At 48.9% G+C, this 25075-nt stretch overlaps 1 protein-coding gene across 8 annotated transcripts in view; it reads left to right on the top strand.

Moving 5' to 3' along the window:
* LOC144937017 (glycoprotein hormone alpha-2-like) overlaps nt 1-20831 on the top strand; it is a 28104-nt gene extending 7273 nt beyond the window's left edge. Inside the window, exons 1-5 of one of the 8 annotated variants that reach the window (XR_013637552.1) lie at nt 16219-16323; nt 16820-16916; nt 18638-18813; nt 19915-20251; nt 20450-20831. Coding sequence is in view for 7 of the 8 variants with exons in the window: in XM_078864258.1 (XP_078720384.1) it covers nt 16826-16916; nt 18638-18813; nt 19915-20013 (366 nt within the window). In the remaining variant the exon portion in view is untranslated. Of the gene's footprint in view, nt 1-15301; nt 15487-16014; nt 16045-16065; nt 16139-16218; nt 16324-16819; nt 16917-18637; nt 18814-19914 lie in introns of those variants that run through there. The other 7 variants (XM_078864259.1, XM_078864257.1, XM_078864256.1 and 4 more) reach the window with 7 other exon arrangements.
* The last annotated feature ends 4244 nt before the right edge of the window (nt 20832-25075 follow it).

The raw sequence follows: 25075 nt of genomic DNA, 5'->3' as shown, positions 1-25075 counted from the left end.
TTCTCACACGCACACAAACACACACACTACATGTACTCCTTATGAGTGACATTTTAATCCATATAAGCACAGAACGATGAGACCCACTCTGTTGGCGATTTTGATTAATTGCAGAGTGCCTCGCATTGAAATGCTGGCGCGCGATAACGTTCCAAACAAACAACAACGTCGTTGCCCCTCGTCCCCAAGATACGAAATTACTCATCCATAGACCGTGCCCGCTTGGCGCACGCAAACGCTCCTTGGTGCACGTGACCGCTCTTTGGTGCACGTGACCGCTCTTTGGTGCACGTGAACGATCTGGTGCACGTGACCGCTCCTTGGTGCACGTGACCGTTCCTTGGTGCACGTGAACGATCTGGTGCACGTGACCGCTCCTTGGTGCACGTGACCGTTCCTTGGTGCACGTGAACGATCTGGTGCACGTGACCGCTCCTTGGTGCACGTGACCGCTCTTTGGTGCACGTGAACGATCTGGTGCACGTGACCGCTCCTTGGTGCACGTGACCGTTCCTTGGTGCACGTGAACGATCTGGTGCACGTGACCGCTCCTTGGTGCACGTGACCGTTCCTTGGTGCACGTGAACGATCTGGTGCACGTGACCGCTCTTTGGTGCACGTGACCGCTCTTTGGTGCACGTGAACGAGCTGGTGCACGTGACCGCTCTTTGGTGCACGTGACCGCTCTTTGGTGAACGCTCCTTGGCGCACGCGAACGCTCCTGTTTATGAAAATCCGCCTGTCGTGTTGAGTCTCCGGCAAGCCGAGCGGCGCTTGAGACGCCATCGGTTTTTTTTTTTCTTTCTACGACGTGAAACGAAACCAGGTCGGTCTCCTTCACGGTCCCCCAGCTGCACGCTTTCCCTCGTTGTTCACGTCGCCACATCAGTTGCATTTTGGAGAGCGCTCCTGAAATCAAAGAGCAGCAGCAGCACCGTCACGTCCGTGTTTTATTAATGGCCGACGAGATTCGGGCACAGACCAGAATTTCAATCGGATTTTTTCTCTCTCTCTCTCTCTCTCCATCTCTCTTGTTTTTGTTTGTTGGGTTGTTAACGTGACCTGAACTGCCGGTGCGACAAATTTGGATTTGCAATCCAGGGTGGGTGGGTCTGGGGGGTCGCCAGTTCGATCTCTCTGCACGGCAGCTGAAACAACGCGCGGCAGCTTTTTGTTGTTGTTGTTGTTGTTGTAACAAACAATGACATTCGCCCAACGCGCAGAAATGGGAACGCCCAGCGGCGAGTCGATTAGGGGGGGGGGAGTTCTGCTGTGGCTGAGTCAGTCGTGCGCTACTCCCACCTCCATCCGAGACATCTGGCCACCGTGGAAGGGTTGAAGAAGGAGGGCCGACGCACAACCCTCTTACATACTCTTAGTTATTTCGGTAAAGTCACGTAGGTAAAAAAATGAAATTAAAATTAATAAAAATAAAACAATAAAAATCACGACGTTTCGGAGGCAACACAAGCTTCCGTCTTCAGGTGAAACCGTCACAGCAAAATATACCTTATATAGTGGTTAAGGGGGGAGGAGCCAGGAAGGGCAGCGGGGGAGGAGTTGTGAAGTGGTCAATTACTGCTTTTGTTATACTGCTGGGTGGGTAAATGAATTAGATACGATTAAGCCGCTCTTTGTTATGCTGTTTGTGCGCAAGTAAATGTGGGATGAATGGACTCGTGGTCAGGGACGTGTTGTGCAAGTAACTGTGGATGTACATAATAGAAAAGGAGCGGAAATGCCCATGTTTACACCAGTGTTGGCTGACAATAAAGAGTACTGTTAAACGTTAGGGCAGGCTGCTCTCTGGAGCTCCCTCCAGCGGAGGTCCTTTTTGTTTGTTTCTTTTGGCCGAGCAGCGGCGCGCGAGCGAGCAAGTTGCGGGGGGGCGGTGGGCTGCACCTTTACCTAAACTCAGATGAAATCCGGATGCAGACGACTGCGGCGTTCCCCCTCGAGTCGATGGGGCACCACTTAACTCTCGTTGCGTTCATTATAGCGCATTCGCTGTCCATTGTCGATCGTTCGCCCGCGCGCCCACCCACCACCACCCCCATCTGTATGTCAAGAGTCAATCACTTTTGGCCGGAGCAATTGGCCCGCGCAGTCGATGTTCGCTCGCCCGGTCCGTGGTGCGTTCGCCGCACCGCTTATCCCCCCCCCCCCAACCTGCCGATGCCCGATTGCCACCCCTGCGTGTCCGTTGGCGTGCGCCATGGGAAATGCGGTTACATTGCCGGCCACCTCTGACCTCTATGGCCCTGACCCCTGCGGCAAGCGGGCGGCGGGCGGGGGGGGGCGTTTGATGCATCCGTCAGACAGAGCATTGGCAGACTCTTTCGGTCTCACCGCTGCCCCTGCCTGGGCTTATAAGGGTCCTGATCTCAGCACTTTTCTTTAATTGCATTTCTCTCTGCCTCTGCTCCTAAAATGCCGCCGAGCCAACGTCGACTGGAATGGCCGTCCAGTGCCTGGCTGGGAAAAAAAACACGGCTTCTGTGGGCAATTACAACTAATTGATAGGCCGTTTAACTGTATGCAGAGTTTATACGGGCTGTGTGCACATCTCATCTCTTGGCACATTCACGGAGACGTTGCCTTGCGCGTGGGGTTTTTTGGGATTAAACCCCCGTCGAGACGTCGCCTCGGGAAGGACCGCTTTTTGAAAGCTGGAATCTTCAGCGGGTCGTCGGAGCAATTGTCTGTGACAACTTCGTCCCAATAGCAATTCTCGTTTGGTGGATATGTCTATTCAAGGACAATCTCTGCATCATGTGTATGACATTGGTAGCTCAGGCACACTGCGCTATATATTTTTTTCAGAAGCGACCAGGCCACAAACGATAGCTCAACGAAGTGGCTTATCTTCTTGGTTCTTTCGGTAAAGTCACGTAGAAGGGAAATAATAGAATAATACAAATAAAACAATAAAATAATTCTCACGAAGTTTCGGCCACAACGCAAGCAGCCGTCGTGAGAATTATTTTATTGTTTTATTTGTATTTTATTATTTCCCGTGACTTTACCGAAAGAACCAAGAAATGACTCCCTGCAGTCACGAAAGCTTTAAATAGAAGTGGCTTATCACGTGGACATTTCTAGCAGCCGAATACTCTAAACGCACGTTTCTAAATGTCGAGGGGAAAACCCGGAGGACCCGGAGAGAAATCAACACGACCACAGAGAGAACATGCAGACTTCAAATATGCAGGTGTCAAAGTTGGGATTGAACCCGCGACCTCTTGTATACCAGGCGAGGTAGTCAACATCCCTCTGCCACGGCGCTCCCCAGCTTCAATAGGGCCCTCGCTATGCGCTGTATTGTATGTACATAGCATGTGGATAACATGCTAACATGTGGATAACATGTTACGGCTATTTACCCGTTGTTGCTGTTCATATGCCGCTTGCCGTTATAACACCGCTGCGTAGCTGTTCGTGGTTGTGCTGCTGTGTAACTCTCCGATGTGTTACCACGTGTTTGTGCTTATCTCTTATGTTTATATAAATACAGCGCCTGGCTCCAAGGCACGCTTTACAGCAATTATAAAAGTGTGCGTAAGATAATCGTGGTTGAGATGATAAAGAGTGGGGTTATCATGACTAAAAGTGGTGGTGCAGTTATGGTGACATTTATAAGAACAACAGGCGGGGGGGGGGGGTTAAGGAGGGTGTGTGTGTGTACGTAAAACTTCTTTCGTACCGTACGTATCCAACCGATGATCTGTTTGGGAATAGTTCTCGTGCATCTTCTTTCGCTCCGGGATCACCTCTCTACCCTCTGCACGAGCCGGATGAGGAGAACGGGGAAGCTGAATGGTTGAGGCAGATGGGATGGATGTTGCCAGTCTCGTTTCGGCATTGAAGGCATTGATCAAGGAGGGGTGCAACGATTCACTTCCCTCGGTGATTTAACTCAGTGCTGTGATTCATGGCTGTGACTGCATTCAATGGTGAATTATAATTATAATTGTATTATTTTATTATAATTATTACTTGAGCAATACGGTACATTTCGATTTAAAGCTTTCGTGACTGCAGGGATTCATCTTCTTGGTTATTTCGGTAAAGTCACGTGGAATGGAAGTAAATTATTATGTTTTATTTTTATTATTTTATTATTTCCATTCTACGTGACTTTACCGAAAGAACCAAGAAGATGAATACGGTACATGGCAGCGCCTCTAGTGGCTGCAGGAGGAATAGTTTCAAGTTTCATTTATTAGGTGGAGCCCTGTGAGCCCATGCGGCTCTTGAGTCCCGGGTGCAACCGCAACAAACAAAATATGAACAGAGAACATCTTAAAGCGACGACAAGCAACAGAAACATCCTGAATAAACCAGCAAATCTTCCAGAAAAAAAAAAAACACCGTATCACAACGCTATGTGCAAAAATCCCAGTGAGATGCAACCCATTACATTGTTTTTTATGTATCATCTCGATACTGGCAAAAAAGGGTTCCATAGATGTAACTGCTCAACCCGGGCTATGAATACTCTGATGTTGGCAATCTCGTTGTGCTCTTCGCCTTTTGGGGTTCTCTGGGTCTCGCACTGGTGTTGAGACAAGGCCATAGAGGAGGCCGTTTCTAGTGCAGGCCAATCAGTTTCAAGGACGAAGCGCGCACATTAACAAGGCGCAGTTTGCGTGCACGTTTTGCCACAAGCGTGTGTGGTTAATGTAGACTTAATGATGCCTCGTGATGGATGTCTATTTGGTGTTTGAACATCTTAACACCTCCTGTGTTCTTGCGGGAAAGCGTAAAGCCAATTCTTTTTTTCAGCATATTGATGCTGGCAAAAAAGGGTCCCATAGATACAATATTTATGATAAAAAAAAAACATTGATTCATTCACACGAGATTAATAATCACTCTGAGTTGATACATCTACGCGTTATTCCACCCCTATGCAACGATCAGCAAAACCACCAATCACTGCTCCCACCATTATCACAACCACCTGCATACACACGTGTGTTGTGTAAGTTAAAATGCATGCCTTGATTGAAAAATTCGTAAGAGTGAAATACAACTTTTTCTTTACTTACTTCAAAGGACCAAAAACATGTTTTGTCAGCTTTAAATGAAATGTGTGAACCCCGCGAGAGGCGAAATCCGGTTGGGGGGTGCGGGGTGCGGGGTGGGGGGTGGGGGGTGCGGGGTGCGGGGTGGGGGGTGCGGGGTGGGGGGTGGGGGGTGCGGGGTGGGGGGTGCGGGGTGGGGGGGGATCAGCGTTGGCGACAAGACGGCGTTGCCTGTCAGCGTGAACCCCGCCTGCTCTGGTTGTAAAGAGGGGGTGGGGGGGTTGGAGGGGTGGGAGGATTGGGGGGGGGTTGGTGGGGGGGTGGTGTGGGGATTGGTGGGGTGGTGGGGGGAGGGTTGTGGGGTGATGGGGGGGTTGGTGGGGGGGGTGGAGGGGTGGTGGGGGAATTGGTGGGGGGGTGGGGGGGTGGGGGGTTGGTGGGGGAGTTGATTGGGGGGATGGTGAAGGGGGTCGTGGGGGGGGGGACGCCGTCTTGCCCCTCGTTGCCGCCGCTTGATTGAGCGCCTTGTGCGCTGAGACCCGCGATGAGAGAGAGAGATAAAGTCACCCGCGGCCGTGTGCACACGGCGAGCGCCGTTTCGCCAATGTTGCTGCTGCTGCCGTGCCCTTACAGCCGATATCAGATCTCCGCTGATGTAGTCGGTTTCACCGCGCGGGCCTCTGTCCTCTTCACATCGCCTCGGTTACAAAGGACGCTCCGGTGCTCGGCTCTCGCCGCACTTGATGATGATCCGGCTTTGACCGTCGCTGCTGTTGCACCTGATCCTCTCGCGAGACGGATGTCAGCGTGGTGGTGGTGTTTGTGGTTTTTACTCCCTTACGCTCCTTGCAATCGGAACCTTACCGCCCCCCCCCCCCCCCCGGACGTGATTTTTCTGTTCGCCCCCCTTCCCCTCCAATCGATTCCCCATCGTCCCTGGGAGACACGAACAGCAGGACGGAGGTCGGCTCGAACCGCGACAATTTCAACACCCCTCCGACGTGCGGGTTTTTGGGATCCATCCCTCCTGCTCCCCCCCCCCCCCCAGCTGGCAGACTCAAGGCCCCAGGTCACCGTTGCCAATCAAGCTCATGCTGGTGCCTTGGTTTCTCACCGCCTGGTCGCGCAGAATAACACTGGAAGCTGGAGGTGAAGGCGAGACTTCGTAAGGAGATCAGACGGCGGCGGGTTGTTAGCTACCTCGTCTGGTATGCAGGAGGTCGTGGGTTCGATCCTGATCTTGACACCCGCGTATTTAGAGTTTGCATGTTCTCCCCGGTTTTTCCCCTCCACATTTAGAATCAACGCCACGCGTTTAGAGCATTTGGTTAATATAAATGTGCACGTCCATAACCCACTAAGTTGAGCTATCGTTTGTGGCCAGGTCGCTTCTGAAAAAAAACAAAATAGTTCAGTGGGCCGAACCTGGTGTTTGTCGATAACCCAGAGTCCTCTTGCGCTGAGCACACGGGTTGTCATCATCATCATCATCAGCCACTATCTACAGGTGGGTGAAAGTATCCCCATATCGTCATCATTGCTCACCGTCCTGTGACGCAACACTCCACTCAACTCCTGCTGCACGAGATTATGTTGTCACTGACATCTCTGCAGTGGACGGACTTTGACTGCTAATCTGACGTTAGTCTTGACCTTATTTGTGATGTCTCCTACCCGTGCCCACGTACACTTCCTAAGGGCCTATGTTGTCTGATGTCTCTGACCTCCATATGTTCCCTAACACATGTGTCCGTTTCCCTGCCTACCATTGTAATGGCATTGCTTCTTTGCACACTTTCAGATGTTGTTCCATTTTCTTTTGTCAATGAATATTTTTTTCTGATCCGTACGTCAAAGCCCGGGTTTAATGCACAACTTTAAATGAATAACCTTTTTCTTGAGACACAATGGCATGCTGCTTTTCATTGTCAAACATTTCATTGTCAACTTCATCTCGCCAAGAGCACTTCAAACCACTCTTGTCTGCCTCCTCATTGCATCATTTTTCTTTTTTTCCAGTCCAACTTGACAATAACTGCCCAAGGTATACATTTCCCATTGAGTTCCTCTGACAGCATTCTTCGATTGTTGAGCAAACTTATTGTGCCAAAATTGTGTTTTGTTCGTGCTTGAATTGTTATTTAGCCTCGCTTTGTTGAAGCCTTTTTTATTACGTTATTATCTCCATTGCTCGTCGCAATGACCGTGTCATCAGAAAGTCCGAGATGGTTAATTTTGTTCAATTGCCGGTTTTTCCCTTCCACAGTTAGAAACATGCATTGAGATTATTGAGATTATTTTGCTGCTTTAAATTAGCACGTGATAAGCCACTTTGTTGAGCTATCATTTGTGGCCACGTCGTTTGTGAACAATAAGTTAATACATCAGTGAACTCTGCTTGGTCGGAGAAAGATCGTTTAGTTTTATTTCTAAGTTTTTAGGTGATTTTTTTTACATTTCTTTTACTTTGCACTACTATCGGGTTTTTTGCACTGTTTGTTGTTGTAGCGTTCTTACCCCGTGCCCCAACTGAACATCTGTGAAAACGAGCTTTATAACTCATCGGATTCCTCCAGTACAAATACATATTCTGACTCTCGTTTTATCTTTTGCGCCTTCGCTTCTCAGAAATATTGTTGAGAAAACATCTGCAAAGGTCAGTTTCAGTTTCATTTATTTGGTATAGCCATGTGAGCCATTCGGCTCTTGAATCAGGTGCAACCGCAACAAACTAACAAAAAAACATCTTAAAGTGACTATGAGCAAACAAAAAAATCCAGGAAAAAACAGCAAAAAATGTTTCCAGAAAATCACCGTACACCAACGCTGTGTGCAAAAATCCCAGTGGGATGCAAGTCAAACAACAACAACCACAAGACAACTTAGATTAAAGCCATCATTCTAACTCCGTGCTACAACAAACAAACATGGCCAAACCAAATAAATATTTCGAAATCACCAAAATAAAGCCATAAAAGCAATTTAACAGTGATCATAGGAACTGTGACCGAAATTTTACAATAAACGACATGAACAACATGTACCACTAAAACCCTGTAGCCATAGCTGGCTGCATGAGTCACTCCACAACAGCAGGAGCATCAGTAGGAGTATCAACATTTTTCAATGCACCTTTAAAGATCAGCACACTAAATCAAAACACAGGTCATACTTTGCAGCGGTCATCCGGAGCGAAACATTTTATTTTAGGCCACTGAATAGCAGTGGCAGCTAGGGGTGTACAACTCCTTTAGAGCAGTTTTGAGTGAAGATTTCATAGGTAATGATTCAAGTTGCAGGTTATTGGCGATAGCATTCCAGACCCTGGGGGCATCAATAGTAAAGGCCCTTCCTCCAGTATTTGTACGGCAATAGGGAATGTGAAGCTGGTAATTGAGCGAAGACCTTAGGTCAAATTTGTTCTTTGAAACAGAGAGGAGATCCAGCAAGTAGTCTGCGGATTTTTTTGTAAGTACTGTACATCGTGAATAAATAAGATCTGGTGCACAAGCCGTCGAACATTAAGAGATGTTAAGTTTGACCCAATGTAGAGATCACAGTGGTGAGTCCTATATGGGCAGTTCAATGCAAATCAATAACTTTGCAAAGGTGTCACCTTGTCTGACTCCCCTTTTTATACGTATTGTGGTACTTTCTTCATGCCAATCTCAGTGTATCTGTTAATGTTTCATAAATGTATTTTAACGTATTTAGAAGTATGTATTATTTAGGCTGAGTCTATTTCTACCCAGTCAAGTGCAACCTCTTAGTATGCAAGAGGCTTGGCCTCATGGCATATTGTGCGATAATCCAGACCGATAATTGAACATTAATGAAATAATAAGGCAGGTGGATGATGTTACTTGTGAGATTATTACATAGCAATCAAGAGGTTTTGGGAACCTGATACTCGATTGCAAAAGATGCAAACGCTAATCTTTTTTATATAAATATTATGAATAAAATACGTAACATTACATATTTATTTTGAAGATTTTATACGAGACTATGTAAATTAAGCATAAGTGTGGCATTTCTAAACAGAGCAAAACAATATTTACATGTGCCACTTATTTCAGAGCCATCTCTTGTAATCTCATCACCGGCCCATCACACGCGTGCATATATCCAGACCCTTCATACAGTATATCATTCATTTTTACCCTCGTTTTGTTTACAATTTTGCAAGGTCTCCGCTGCACCCACTTGCAAGCTCAAGTTACGCGCACACTTGATGCGAGGAGGCTTTGGCCAAAAAAAAAAAAGATGAAACTTGCACATGCATTTTTAACACTTTCCCTGCCATTATCCGACTTGCTGGGCAACGAGCGGTTACGGGAAAGCGTTGTGCAAGTTTTCCTCTTGATCGCTATCGGCCGCAAGTAATTATTCGACGCTTTTAGCACGGCTAAGCGTTCCGTGCGCAGGAGGATTAAATATAAGTCGCGCTCAGCACTCCGAATGTTTATATGCTTTAAAAAGACAGAATAATGCGCCTGTTAAGAATGACGTTGAAGAAGTGTTTTCCTGGCGTGACGGAACGCACACTCGGGAGAAGTCGCGCTTCCCCCGAGCCACGGACGGGGTCAATACTTTTTGTAGGTATTGCGCGGTCGTGCCGTGTATCTCTCTACCTCTTTGCAACAACGGGCATTGTCCTGACAAGACAACCTCCCGCGCAAGTGGAGCGACATGCCGCGGACATCGAGCCGAAGAACGAGCGGCACAGCCGGGACAAGCGTGCACCAGGAGGGTTAATGGCCGTCTGAATCTGAGCCCCTTATTGATCCGTCACTAGTCTTCTTGTCGCCGTATCTGCCCTGAACTTCACAGACGATGCGGCAATTGGCTGAGAGCAAGCCCGAGTGCCTGAACCGCTCATTAACACGCCACTCACCACTTTTATTGGTCTCACTTTGGCCAAATGTTGCTTCTTTACGAAAATATCTTTTTTTTTTCCCCCGATGAACTGTAACAGCCGGTGGGGCACGAGAAAATATCACGTTGAAAATATATTTATCCATCTATAATAGTGTCCCTTCTTTCGCACCATACACAGAAAACCGTGCTAATCGAAGGTGCATACATACTATCGCACACAATGCAAGTTCGATATTTGTTGCGTACACGATCGGTAAATGATGAACTGTGCAGGTATGAAAGTCACGTCGATTACAGCAATATTAAGAGTTGAACACATCGAAGAAATGTCCGTCCATTGAACACATGCAGACGTGGTGACCAGCAATTGGCTGACTCGGTGCAGGTTGAGCGAGCGGCTCACAATCACAAAGTCGTGAGTTCAAATCCTGCCTGGGGGCTGACTCGGCCCGATAAAATACCGTAAGTACCACTGTGGGGAAGTCGACACCGGTTGCCCTATGGGTAGACTCGCTCCCGCCATAGGAATGTGTAATTTCCACCGCGAGCCCAAAGCCCTAAGCATGGGATGAGCACGGCCTCAATGCTCATTTGGACACGCAGTCACTGGGACTTCGACCTGCTGAAAGCTTTGACTATGAAATGTGAGAAAATAAATCACAACGTGCATTTATGGCGTATGTATGTAACGTAACATGTGCTCTTTCGTATGACTAATGCATAAGGCCCTTTTTAAAATTAAGCCGAACGTGACATCCCTCTCTGTGAATCCGTCGTATTCTTCAAGTGGGTCCCGACACCCAACCCTTGCGTTGAATATCCACGCCGACCCCCCAAAAAAAATTGCGCACACTCGCGCACCGCGAAGGTGACATTGCGACGTAACATCGACGTCCGCTCACTTTCACAAACGGTGTGCATCTTAACCGCGCAGAAAGTGCGTGGTCGGAGCGTGAAATATTCTCGCGCCCCATCAACCCATGCGGCCCCGGTGCCGGCATCACGAGGACCCCAGAGCCTGGCACTGATGGGCTATACCCCCCCCCCACCCCACACCACCACATCGAACGTGATACATCGCGTCTGCGTCGGCCGTTTGTTCGTTTTAATCCTAATAATGAAACCTTCACCTTTGCGTCTCGCAGAGATTTACTCGGGGGGCAATAAGCTAAGTGTTTCTTTAACGTGTCCGTCGACATCGCGCTGTCCCTCGTGCGCATCGCCGCTCGCTCGCCTCCGCCGCGGTGACTCTGCCCCCTCGTCTCTTCCCCAGCATCGTCGGGCGAAGGACCCCCCGTCCACCCGTATAGCGGCCAGGGGCTCGGCAACCTGCCGATCCGGAATCTCGTGCGGCTCTTTAAGGACCGATTAAGTGACGTGATCTGTTAAGGGACCACCGTCTCGTATTCGCATTGCGGCTCTTAAATGTTGAGTTGCTTTTTTTTGCTTACCGAATCGCGCAAAAAAATATCTGCTCTTGATATTTTGGTTGCCCCACCACCACCACCAACAACAACCCTGGTCTAGCCACAACAGACTTTGTGTCAAGTGCTGTTAGCGAGCACCTATGAAGCATGGCACACGAGCGAGTGGTTGGCGAGCACCACACCCGGCCTTTGTCTCCCCAGTGGCGATGTTCACAATGTTTACCGGCATCGCACCAAGGTTTTCATTTGAGTCGACCTAGGCGAGGCCAGTGACCGGTTCACATAATCGTCACCGGTGTTGGCGGCCGCGAGCGGGAATCGAACTCGGGGCGGTCGCTTTCGCAGCGCGGCGATGCGCTCACCGTTGCGCCTCTGCAGAGCCATCCCGGCTTGGTGTGATGGCTCCATGAGCCGCGCTCGCCAGAGGTCGCAAACGGGTTTTGATTACTTACCCGTACTCGTACCCGGCCGCACCAGGGTCGCAAACGTGTACCCGTACCCGTACCCGGCCGTACCCGGGTATCGGGTACCTGATTGCGACCTCTGGGATGAAGCCATGTTGCAGGCGCGGGTGGGTTGAGTCTAGGAACTTGAATTGTGAGAAGAGACAAGACGTTGGGAATTGAGTGACAAACGGTTACTCACCAGTGACTCACGGCCTACCCGTACCCGTACCCGGCCGCACAAGGGTCGCAAACGGTTACCCGTTCCCGGCCGGGTACGGGTTGCCGGGGATCGGGTAGGTTACGAGTATCGGGTACCCGGTTGCGACCTCTGGCGCTCGCACACCCTGGGACCCGTCTGCTGAAAGAACCCCGTGAGTGAGTGGGTGAGTGGGCGAGCGAGCGAGTGGGTGAGCGAGCGAGCGAACGAACGGGAGAGCAGCTGCTCTAACCGGCTTGGCGTGGTATCGGCTAACTGGTCCCGGGGTGGCTTAAGGTCACCACGACCGTGACTCCTTTGGAGAGTGTTTGTGCTGCATTGGGGGCATTCCTTATAGCCCATCCATCACGCCACTCACTCGCTAATCAGCACTTAATGGCTGCATTGTAAACAGAGTCAGCAAGTGCACATTTTATTGGATGTGCTGTGAATGTGGTTTTCCCTCTCCGCCGCCCACCAACACAACAACAAGAGCATGTTACCTGAAGGAGAAAATACAATTGCAGCGTTGCCATTTAGACTCTTTGTGGAAAGGTGGTAAATTACATTTGAACACTTTAGCCGTAGCTTCTTTCTGTTTTTCGTTTAAATGCTTTCGTCTTACGTTTCCCAATTTGATTTTCGGCGTCGTAAGCCCCAAAGGAAACCCGTTCGGAGACCTCGCAGATCAGCTCGCTGCTTCCATCGACCCCGTGCTAAGGGTGAACAGCCCGTGGAAGGGGATGTCACAGAACTACATTTTGTTGCCACCCCCATAAAGTGACCCTCGTTTGTCCACACACCCTTTGGGGGGTAGTGGGGGATGCGAGGCACAACTTTTACTCGCATTGCGCCGCCGCTGCGGAGAAATGTCCATTTGCGTGGCGGCCAGAGCGATGTTACCCTTGATTATATTATTCAGAGCTCGAATGCGGGTAAGTAAAGTGAAGCACTGTTACGTTTGAACAATTTACGGGAGTTGCTGTGCAGTCTCATTGACCTCATCGACGGAAGGGCAGTTCTTCTCGTCTGATCTCCCAAGCAAAGCATGATTGAGCACACAAGTACAGTGCCGCAAATAAGTTTTTATCCCTGCACCGTTCTCTGCTGCCCTCAACCCCCAAGCCTCTAACACCTGTTATGCACGGTGGTCACCCAACCAAAGCGCAATTCATGTTCAAGCCTGCTTGGCTGTCGAGATCGGGCACATTCCAGACGATTCGGTCAAAGGTTTTATATTATGTATATATATATCTCTTAAATGTAATGGGAGGAATAAAATAATGACCAAAAATGTGTTTTTTCTCCAGGCCAGCGAAGGTCAAGAGGTCATTGTGGACGCTGCCGACGGTGCAATCACCTCTCGCCATCCCTTCCTGCTGCCCTCAGCTGTCGGGCAGTTGATTGCCGACCTAGAAGGTCACTTAGGCTCGAATTTTTACAACACCCCGAGAGAGGAACCCCCCCAGCCCACCCCAAAACCTTGAGAACTGTGAAGGGTGGAATTTCAGAATGGTTTGTAACGCTCCTTTAAATAAACAAAACCAAATCCGACACTCCTTTTTTAAGACTGACGCGTTTTGTGGGTTGGGGGGGTGGGTTGATTCCCCCCCCCCCGATTTCACGTAAACAAGTCTGCCCTCTACGGGTCGGCAAACGTTGAAGCGCCTTGGGAGTTCTCCCCTTCGAAGTCTCGTCCACCCGCTCGAAGGGAGCCCTGCTCCCCGTGCCCCAGAGGTCGCAAACGGGTTTTGATTCTTTACCCGTACCCGGCCGCACAAGGGTCGAAAATGGGTACCCGTACCCGGCCGGGTACAGGTAGCCGTATCCTACCCGTATCCGTACCCTACCCGAAATGAGTGACAAACGGTGACTCACCAGTGACTCGCGGCCTACCCGTACCCGGCCGCACCAGGGTACGGGTATCGGGTACCCGGTTGCGACCTCTGCCGTGCGCTCTCAACGAAGCCACCCACCCCTCCTCCTCGTCAGCAGCCGTGCGCGACCGCGGTGTAGCCGCGGAGGGCGGTTGGCGTTGTGAAGAATCGCATTTAAAAACAAACAAAAAACCAAGGCCCTCATTCACAATACGTTGGAGAACCCGAACCCCTCCCCCCCACCCCCTAGCTTTTTATTTTATACTTGAGATGCTTCAATGACGGCAAAGATATCGCATTCGTCGTCGTCGTCGTCATCATCAGTTTCCACATTTCTTTGGTGTCACGATTGGGTTAAGTAAATCGTCACAGAAACGTGCGTTTGGAGAATTTGGCCGCGAAAACATTTTCTCTCAATAAGCCACTTAGTTAGGCTATCATTTGTGGCCAGGTCGCTTCTGGAAAATAACGAATAGCTCTGGGCTTTACCTGGTAAAATAAAGAGTTTAGTTTTAGTTTATTTATGATTGGCTTACCTTTCCTATACTTTGCACTCCTATCATGTTTTTGTATTGTTTATTGTAACCCATCGGATGTCTCCAAGATAAATAACGATTCTCATTCTGGAGTTAGGCATAGACCCCATCAAGCGGAAGGGAGCTTGGGACCGAATTGTGTTGGACAGTCGTGTCAAAGGTAAAGGTGTGGCCCTGCAGTTTTTTTTCTGATGCCATTGCTGGGGGAAGGGAGACCTCACTCGGGAGAGACTTTCTCGAGGGTAATGTGGCCCACTCGTTCAAGCTGGCGAGGCGTATTTGAATAGGTGGAATTACCCACACTTTACCCCACCACACGCGACCTGCCGATCAATGGACTTGGTGTGACCCATCGACACTGCTTGGGTGCACAGAGGCGTGGTGGGTGTGATGTGGGTTGGAGCGTTTAAGAAACTAGCACTGTTGTTTCAACTGCCGTGCCGGCAGATCGAACCGGCGACCTCTGGGTTGCGAGTTCAATGTGCTCCCCATAACGCCACGAGACGATCATCTGACAGTGTTATTTATACGGCTCCCATTTCCAAAACGATCTTAGGACGTCTCGTCTTTTTCAGACAACTCACTGTAGATGCGCCCATAAATTAGCATTTGAAAAGCTTGGGTAACACAAATCTTTGGCCCTGCGATGCCACCTGCCCCCCCGTTTGCTTCCGCATTAGGCAAGTGACTCCACACAGTGTCCGATGATCGGCAAAAAGCATAGGAGCTGATTTATTCCAGTTCGTGCCAATGCCCTGCTGAGAATGTGCATTCCTACACAATTATCACGAACCTCACGCGGCCAACATTTCAAAGTTAATCTTGCTCCTTGCCAGCTGGCATTGTCATCGCCGAGCTTGCAAAAGTGTCCGGCGTGGTTACAGCAAGAACACCCGTGAGCTGAAGTTTCATTCAAGCTGGCGAAAAGTTATTCGGCGTCACTTGGACTGAAATATGGATTTTTAAAGTACGTTTTGTCTTTAGTTTTCGTTAGCTGTAACGACGCATTTAACAATTCTGGACACACCTCGAGGTAATTTTAACACATTTTAGCTCATATCGGCGGAAAACAAGAAAGCCAGTTCAGTAAAGAAAGGTATTCGGGATGTTGTTTGTCATTATTATAGTACGCAATTAGACACATTTACTTTCTTTCACGTTCATACTGGCATCCATTCAGAAAAGTTGTTGAAATATGTCTCCGTAGGAAGTTAAGTTTTTTTCAGGTTTCATTAGGTTCAAGGTCTGTGTGTTTTTCAGCATCTCAATGAAAGAGATTGGATTTCACCCTGCCCAGCAACTTTTTTTTCTCTTGCCTGTCTTCCACTCCTGTCTCTTTGTGAGTGAGCGTGCGTGCGTGCGCGAGTGAGTGTCTGCGCGAGCGAGCGTGTGTGCGTGCGGTGCGTGTGTGCGGTGCGTGCGTGCGAGCGAGCGAGCGAGCGCTGTTGCCCGTACGGAGTTTTTTTTTCCTCTCTCTCGATGTGGAACGGTGCAGAGGTGTCCGCTTACATCAGAAAGCGTCCTTCGCCCTACTTCCACCCTCCCCTCCCCGTCCTCCACTGCTAGCCCCCCCCCCCGCCACCAAGCTAGCCCGTCTTCTCACGAGCGTGCGAACGAGCAGAGGAGCCGTAACCCGCGGTTGGAAAAACCCCGCGTGCGTTTTTTGATGATCGTTCACAGAGCCACGCACAGTCGAGTCTCGTTCGTCCGGGCCGCTCTCGCTTCGCTAGGACTTAAGCGGTCAGGAGGCACGGGTTTGCCGGTGACACTTTCACCGCCTCTCCCCCCCCCCTAACTCTCTCTCTCGCCTCTCGCCCGCTTTCCTCTCCTTTTTAAACCCACGAGCGGCGGCGGCGGCGGTTTTAAATTCGTACCTGGACGAGTTTGTGTGCTCGGGACGCCGCGTGCATTTGAATCCCGCGTCAAAAAAGCCGTGCGTCTGAATACCTTTCAAGTTTCTCGTTAGAGTCGTTGTTGCTGTTGTTGTTCTAGACGCGCGTTGTTCTCACTATGTATTATATTTAATAACAATAATAGTGACGATTTTAAAGTATTATCAATGTTTGTAAAGTTGTACTCTTGAATGGTTGTTGCCTTTGTCGCACGCAATTGAGGATTATATTTTGAGGGGGGGGGGGGTTATTGCCGCGTGATGTTTTCAAAGTTTGTTCAATCGTTGGTGGAATGTTTTCCATGCCCCAAAAAAATCCCCATTTGGCAAATAACCATCCATTTTCTTTGTTGAAAGGGAAACCTTCTGGTGAGTACACTGTTACAGACCGATTGAAGAAGATCGCAATTGCAACAACAAAAAAACCTTTCGGGGTGTAAGGGTCGAACGCAACGGACGGCGCAATCAGCCCGTCGAGCGATTATTTTTCGTGCAACTCCCGTTGTCTCTGTTCTAAAACTCGAATCCCCTCTGCCAGGCCTTGATGCAGCGCGTCACCATGCCCATGCTTTCACTCTTGTGCCTCCTGGGGGCTGCGATGCCGGCCGTCTCCAAGCCCGGATGCCACCCCTACCGTAAGCGAGACAACCTTGAACGCTCACGCACTCGCCCAGCCGGACCTACGGCAATTGCTTTATTTTGTTTGTAAATTAAAGAAAGCCGTCCCTTGGTGTGGAACAATCAGTTTCAAGGACAATGCATATATTATCATAGTGTGGGTTTTTTTGCATTTTGACTGCAAGTATTGTGGTTAATGCAGACATGAATCCTTGTAAAAAAAGGTTTCAGTTTTGTTGCCAGAAAAAAGTGGAAAACACCTATTATTCCGATTGAAGATTTGTTTTGTTTTTTAACCGGATGATGCCTTGTGATCGGACATCTCGATTGCGATGGTGTCCAGGGTACTTGACTACTTGCGACGATGATGACGCTCGCTATTCGATAACCACTTGTAACGCATACACGTTTGCGGGTAAAAAGGAGGACAATGAACGTGGTTTGGCGATTGCGAAGATGGCGATAATGATGCTTGTTGATGAGTGAGAATCCATTTACGCGATCTAACCCAAATATAAATATATGAAAATATATGAATATATATCTAACCCAAAAAAATCCCTCTATTGTGGATGATATTGGTCGCGAAAGCCCTACGTGTTAAACTGAGAGTGAGGATGTCTGAAAAACAAACTTGCACAACGTTGGTCACGCACCTGCAGACATTCGCAATGGACACGATGCGATGGCGACGACGACGATTTGTGATGCCAGTGATGACAGTGGCATTCGTGAACGCTCTTGTGATGCGTTCTTCACAATGTTGTACGGGTGTATTACGAATGTCCGTGTGGTGGTCGCAATGTGGGCCACGCACTGCGCGACGCTCCTGCAAATCTGCGGTTGTATTGCTGGGCACGCGCATCACCTTTTGCCAATTGGTCTCTGAACATGACCTCGGAATTCCCTAGGTTGACTCGGCCTAAACCAAGGTACCTGCGCGCGTGTGTTGGTGCGTGCGTGGATGCGTGTGTGTGTGGGTGCGTGCGTGCGTGCGTGGGTGCGTGTGTGTGTGGGTGCGTGCGTGCGTGGGTGCGTGCGTGCGTGGGTGCGTGTGTGTGTTGGTGCGTGCGTGGATGCGTGTGTGTGTTGGTGCGTGCGTGGATGCGTGTGTGTGTGTGGGTGCGTGCGTGCGTGCGTGGGTGCATGTGTGTGTGGGTGCGTGCGTGCGTGGGTGCGTGTGTGTGTTGGTGCGTGCGTGGGTGCGTGTGTGTGTTGGTGCGTGCGTGGATGCGTGTGTGTGTGGGTGCGTGCGTGCGTGGGTGCGTGTGTGTGTGGGTGTGTGCGTGCGTGGATGCGTGTGTGTGTGTGTGGGTGCGTGCGTGCGTGAGTGGGTGCGTGCGTGCGTGTGTGTTGGTGCGTGCGTGGATGCGTGTGTGTGTGGGTGCGTGGGTGCGTGCGTGGATGCGTGTGTGTGTGGGTGCGTGCGTGCGTGCGTGCATTTGGAGCGGTAGTGCTTGCTGTTCTACGACCCCGGAGACTCGAGTTCAATTCCCACCAGTGATGATTGTCTGAATCGGTCCTGGGCCACATCTAGGTCGCCTCAGCCTCAAATGAGTACCCGGTGCGACGTGTAAACGTCGCCGCTGGGGAGACGGAGGCGACGGGACGTGGTGCTGGCCACACACCCCCGTCGTTCATAGACAACACTTGACCCAACAGTCTGTTAAGGCTACACGGGGTCTCTTTGTCTTTGTCGTGCGTGCGTGTCCGCAACGCATTGGTGCGTGCGTTCCAGCGTTCGAGCTGGCGCTGCGTCGCGAGCGGGGCGCGTGCCTGGCGCGCGTGCACGCCTGCGTGGGGTTCTGCGAGTCGAGCGCGTTCCCCTCCAAGTACTCGGTGCTGCAGGCCAGCCACTACCGCCACAACATCACCTCGGTCGCGCAGTGCTGCACCATCCGGCGGCTCGAGAAGGTCAGCCGCACGCATTTTATTCTGGAGAGTGCCCCACTGATGGAAGGAGACTGCCTCTCTCTCTCGCCGATTTGTGCTCGTCAGAATGAGTGCGCTGTTTCGAGTGCAGAAATTATAGATTTTTTTCTCCTTCTTTTTCCAGTTTAGTCAAATTTGAAAAGAACCCATTTGGAAACCTCGCAGAGTATTGCGCGCCCGTGTGTCACAGAATAGCCGCAGACGATATGTTTTGGAGTGCTCCTGAAAATTAATTTTTAAAATGCCTTTTTGCATCCTTTACGCAGTTATGGATGTCACACTTTCCCATACGCACCGCTATGAGATTGTCGCATGACGAACCGATTTTTTACATTCGTAAAGTGAACATTTGGCCAGCTTGAGTGCAAAACGAAAGTTAACTTGATGGGGCTTTTTTTGTGTGCAGTAGGTGCAAATCGCCAAGACCATCAGCTCGCTAAACTTGAGAGCTCAGTTTCATCACATGATGTTGAAATCTGGATTTCTACATAGGACATCTCAGAAATGTCGGCGAGCACGCTGAACTCTGAGCCACCCCACAGGAAGGTAATCGTGAAATTACCTCCCAGTGTTCTTGGTTCTTTCGGTAAAGTCACGTAGAAGGGAAATTATAAAATAATAAAAATAAAACGTACCGAAAGAACCAAGAATATGAATCCCTGCAGTCACTAAAGCTTTAAATCGAAATTTACCTTCCAATGGTTGTCAATGTGCCATCACCATGGCCAGCCAGGAGATTGCAGCAAAGCAAATGTGTCTCTCCCCGTAATATCTGCATGGAATCGAGTGTTGCCTCCTCGCACGTGTGCATTTTAGCCCGGGGCTCTGGTTGTCTCCCACATTGTATAAACATCGATCAATTGGTCGATTAGCACCTTTGTACGTAGAGGATCGCAGAGCTTGTGCAATTTTGGGCACCGGCTCCCCGCGTGGCTGCTTGCTGCTGCTGCTGCCTCCCCACGCTCTGTGTCTGCGATGCCTCCTCCCTCACCTTGGAGGGGTGAGCGGCTACTGCGCGGCGCTGCGCGTTCGGTATGAAATCGTCGAGCCGAGCGTCACCGTGTGTCGCACGCTCTTGCGCAGGTGCGAACGCGAGTGAAGTGCGGGGCGAGCAACCACGTGATGGAGGTGTTCACCGCCAAGGAGTGCCAGTGCGATGTGTGCCGGCGAGCGCGCTACTGACTCCACCTCCTTCTCCCGGCTCCCCCGAGCGAACGACGGCAAGCCAAGTACAGCAACTAGGACGAGGCGTGTTCACGGATACGCCGATTTACCGACTTACAAGAAAGGCATTTGAATTGTGAAGCCGGCGGCGACACACGCGTCGAGAGAGATGATCGTACATGCCAGTTGCGATCGGTCCGTGGTGACCTCTGCAGCCGGTCAATAGGAGGGCGCTCGATGGATTTACCGCAATGAGGTTAAAACAAAAAAAATCGACGTATTTTTTTTTTATAAAATTGCGGCGAACGGAATCGTGACAATTCGTGGAATCGATCGCACATTAATCATTAGTTTACTTTTGTATTCGTCGGGTGCGAGTGGAAACATCTATGCATTTGCTTCGTCTGTCTTGCAGTGGGGTAGCTCTCCGATGTTTCTTTGGGATGTACTGTAGTTGCTGAAGAAGCTCTCAGCACGTGGAGCGAAACGTCGGACATCGTGGTACGCAAGAGGCGGTACACAACTGAGAAACCACATTGGGCAGCCACACAACAACACAGCCGCGATTACGTACGCAGTGGTCTGTGTTGGATATTTGGGCCAGTTAGTCATAATTCGTTTTTTTATCAGATTTTAATTAAACTCTGTAGAAAGGGCTCTGGGCATTTGCTCAATATTTCTCAAGACTAAATGGTCACGGTCACGCTCACGAATCCTCACGCTATACACAATCTGCATTACCTGCTACGATACTTTAGTTTATCCATCCTCGGGCAGATTTCAGTCGATTGAATTCTTCGAAATCTGTCATTGCAAGAATGTCATTATACGTGATGTATGCGAAGGCTTTATCTACGAACATATTTTTTTTTTATAAGTTCATACGTTAGTGGAATAAATGTGCTACGAGCGCTTATCTTCGATGGTAGTGTGGCCTCAGTGATGAATACTCGTGATGTTAATGGAATAAACACGGCTTGTAACCGCTGTTCCGCTTTGTACTGAAGTGTTTATTGAACGGCAGTGGAATGATTGCATACAGCAACCACGTGCCGGAGAGAACCCGATTTCTTTATTTAAGTTTGTGTCGCCGGCCCATCGTCCGCTCTGTCCGTGTCTCTCGCTCTCTCTCTCCCGCCGTGATCGACAGCAGGTCCATATTTAAAAGTCAAACAATATATTTATACCATTCCCGGGGACAGATTTACGTCAAAGTTTCGATGTGTCCTCATCCCATCTTACGTAGCGCTCACAACAAACAAACACGCCCGGTTGAGATTACCGGGGCGGGCAACGCTTCATCTCCAAAGTGCTCCTCCAGAGTCTTAGGGGGTGGGTGGGTGGTGGGTGGCAATTTGCGTCTCTGCAAGAGTGAGCAGAGGAGGCACCTCCACCGCATCGGCCAGTCTCAACCGGTCACCCAAATAACCAAGCCGCTCGATATATTACCCACTGACAATGGCACCTAAAGGGCGTTTTTTCTTTACACGCTTTCTTTTAATTCACTGTGTCTGTCTGTTGTTGTCGTTTTTGTTGTATCCTCAAATCTTGTAACTCAATTTTAACCCACTTCCCAATGTGGTATCGACCGCGAACTTGGTATACTTATGTCATACTGATGACAATACTATATTCTATCATAAAACATTTTTGTTTTAACATTTTTTATGTTATATTTCGGCTTGGGTCTAATTGTCCATGGTCAACTGACGTTGGCTGTAATTGGCGACGGTCCCTTACGTTATGGCAAGCTTCGGGGCCACTTCCTGGAGTCGTGGAGTTCTGCCATTACTAGTACATTTCATAAAAACGTGTTTTAAAGAAAGTTTTTTTTAAAATATTACTTTTTTATTAGCTGCTAAATCCTCCTGCCCAAATCGCCACAGCTCACTACACTCCACGTACGATACCGTATTCAATTATTCAAATCGACTGTTACATTAAATGGAACCAATTGTATTGATTTCCGTGAGCCAATTAGTCAAGAGTCAATGCACATTACTTTAATTAGCATTGCTTTATTCGTATTAGCTTAACATTATGCAGCTACGCTCCATGGACACTTATCCGTATTCAGCTTTGCCAGTTCCGAACATTTCTTTCCGAAACTTATTTCTGAGCGTGGCCTCAGCGTCCAATCCCCGAGCCGGGATTGCATCACGTGTCCCCTCGCCGACAAGATGCATAAACTCCAACCTGGTAAGTTCAACCCCAACGTTGTGACGCAGTGGCAAGATTCAAAATCTCACTTGGCAACAGGTCGACTGCAACACGCTGCCGAGCGCACAATCACGCGAGCGATTCACCGGTTATTTCATTAGCTGCGTTCATTCTAAAGAGAGGCATTTTGGGCACGTAATATGACTTACATATGTATTTTGAGCCGGTTCCATTAGTTTTACCAACCAATATTTGAATTTACAACGCTAATACGTTTGTTGCACATTTTTTAAAAAAACGTGTTTTTATTTGTACAAAAAAATGGTTCAGCAATATGATTTGATTGCAAACAATTTGCCATTTAAAATAATTGTTTAAAATTCCAAATAAATGGCCCCAATTTTGTTCCAACAATTTCCCCAAATCGCAAAATATCTCCTATATATATTTAAAAAATTCCATGGACACTCTAATATGCCCTTTGTTCTGTGCAGAAGAAAGGATGGGATAACGCAAGTGCACACAGCGTAATTATTATAAAACGAAATAATTGTTGTGAAAAAAGGCAGAACGTATGTCCCCATGTCCCATTCGTTCCCTCCGTCTGGCAAAGTAGTGCAAGGCAAGTTGTCAGGCATGACCCATTATGAAAAAAAAAATTGCGATAAATGTGGGCCCTTCCTACAAAACAAACAACAACAAAACTCCCCAAGGTAATGCGAGTGAGCAAAATAAAATAAATAAAAATCCCCTCCCCTGTTAAAAAAAAAGCCACCTCTCATTCGTGCTGACATATTTTGTGAAGAGGCCCAGGAATCCCTTGAGTGTTTTTAAGCCGTGACTAGTGCTCATATATATATTTTTGCCGCTGTTATTTTTTTTCACAGTAATCTTTAACCCCCCGCCCCCCTCCACTGCTCGGTGCCATAACGCTCGTCCAGTGGTATATTTTTAGCGCTGGAATCTATACTATCGTGCGGTCCCTTCCTCGCGTCGGTCGCTTGGGTATGCGTAAGGTCAGTGGGACTTGCCTGCATTATACACAACCTTGACAGGCTGCTCAAAATCCGCACGCAAACGTCGACAAACTATTCTGAGTTCCCACCGCTCCCAGGTACAGTGCTCTCTCTCTCTCTGTTTCCCTCCTCCAATTTGCCCGCTTTTGAAGTGTTCCCCTTTCAGAGAAGAACTCAATCATCTCTGCCACTTTGTTGATGCACATTTTAAAACATACATTGTTTATTGGCATCGTTGGTTATCCCTTAATTCAGCAAGGATGCTGATTAAACACAATTATGTACTTTTGTTTCATTCCGTTTAAAACAAATCCACTCAAACATTGAACAGATGCAAATCTGCTGCCGAAAACAAGTGGTGAAAAATAAAAAAAAATTCTAGCATTTTCTGGTGTATGCCAATGAGTTTCAAAGACAATACAAATATAATAATCAGAGCATGTTTATTTGCATGTTTTGTCACAAGTACAGCATGTGTGGTTAATGCAGACTTGATGCCTTGCAATAGGAATCTATTCGGTGTTTGGACATCTGAACACCTGCTTTATTGCCAAAAAGGATTAAGCCTATTCTTAATGTTTCATAACTTTGATATTGGGGTGCCGTGGTGTGAAATCCCTCGCCTGGTATAAAGAACTCCATGGGTTCGATCCCGACCCTGACGCCTGCTATCTATTTGGAGTTTGCGTGTCTCTCCCCGTGGTCGCGTGGATTTTTCTCCGGGTCCTCCGGTTTTTCCCTCCACATTTAAAAGCATGCGTTTACATTATTTAGCTAATATATATTTCCACATAAGCCACTTCGTTATCAATTGTGGCCAGGTCGCTTCTGAAAAAGAGCTATAGAGCTCAGTGGGCCTTTTTTTGATATAATAAAATGAAGTTTAGTTTAATGGAAAAAAGGTCCCATAGATAAATAAAAAAAAAATTCTGTCGCAGGGGGGCAACTATACCCATATACCAACCACTTGACTTCAGAGCCTGAAACCGAGGTGCCTGTTTGACAGCACCGTCAACATCCGCACAATACGGGGGGGAAGACAAAGGTGGTCGAGAATGATGCAAGACGCCGTGCTGTTTGGCGGCCACCCCACTCCCACGGTCGCATTTCCGGCGACCTCACATAACATTTGTTCGCTGTGAGCACTTTGCCCCCCACCCACCCACCCACCCCCGTGCAGCCTATGCCGGCTATTTGGTAAGGGGCGGGATTGTCTCGATGAAGTATTGGGTCATCGGTGGAAAGCTCATTTGTTTGGAATGCAGTTGCTGTAGAATGTGCGCTGGGCACGTATGCAACGTGTGCGCTCGTCGGGAGGGGAAGGACGCCCCCCACCCCATAACCCCCCCATCCCCCTCGACATTGAATATGAAAACTGAGCACCAGTGCCAATCAATTGGCAAGGGTAGAGAGACTCACCCCTGCGGGGCAAGCCACGACTGCGTCTCTGTCACTCTCTGCCATCGCTGGAGGGTTTCGCGCCGTGCATCATTAAAAGCGGGCGGGCAAGCGGGCGGGCGGATTGAGTAGAAAGGAAGGAGAGAGAGAAAACGCTCGCTGCGAATTCGCCGTTGTCCATCACGGGCTCGGTGGACGCTGCCCCGCTCTGGGCTCGACGCCACTCGCGTCAATCGCGCGCAAATCTTTTTTTGTTTCGTGTTCAAATCGAGAATGCACCGGCGCGCCGCGCGTTTTTCTTGCTCCCGAATTTGCCACCGACAAAAAAAATTCACGCCCTCGGTGCACAAAATCCGCTGTTCGCTTCAAGCCTCTTAAAAAAGCCATCGAGTTTCCTGTCGAAATTCATGAACGTGCAATTATTTCATTTAAAAAATATATACGTTTAGATTCGCTAACATGAGGAAAATGCGGCTTATCGGAATGGTAGTCTTAAGTTTGGTTTG

This window comes from Lampetra fluviatilis, chromosome 18, assembly GCF_964198595.1.
Source record: "Lampetra fluviatilis chromosome 18, kcLamFluv1.1, whole genome shotgun sequence".
NCBI lineage: Eukaryota > Metazoa > Chordata > Hyperoartia > Petromyzontiformes > Petromyzontidae > Lampetra > Lampetra fluviatilis.
This window is presented reverse-complemented; position numbering and strand designations above follow the sequence as displayed.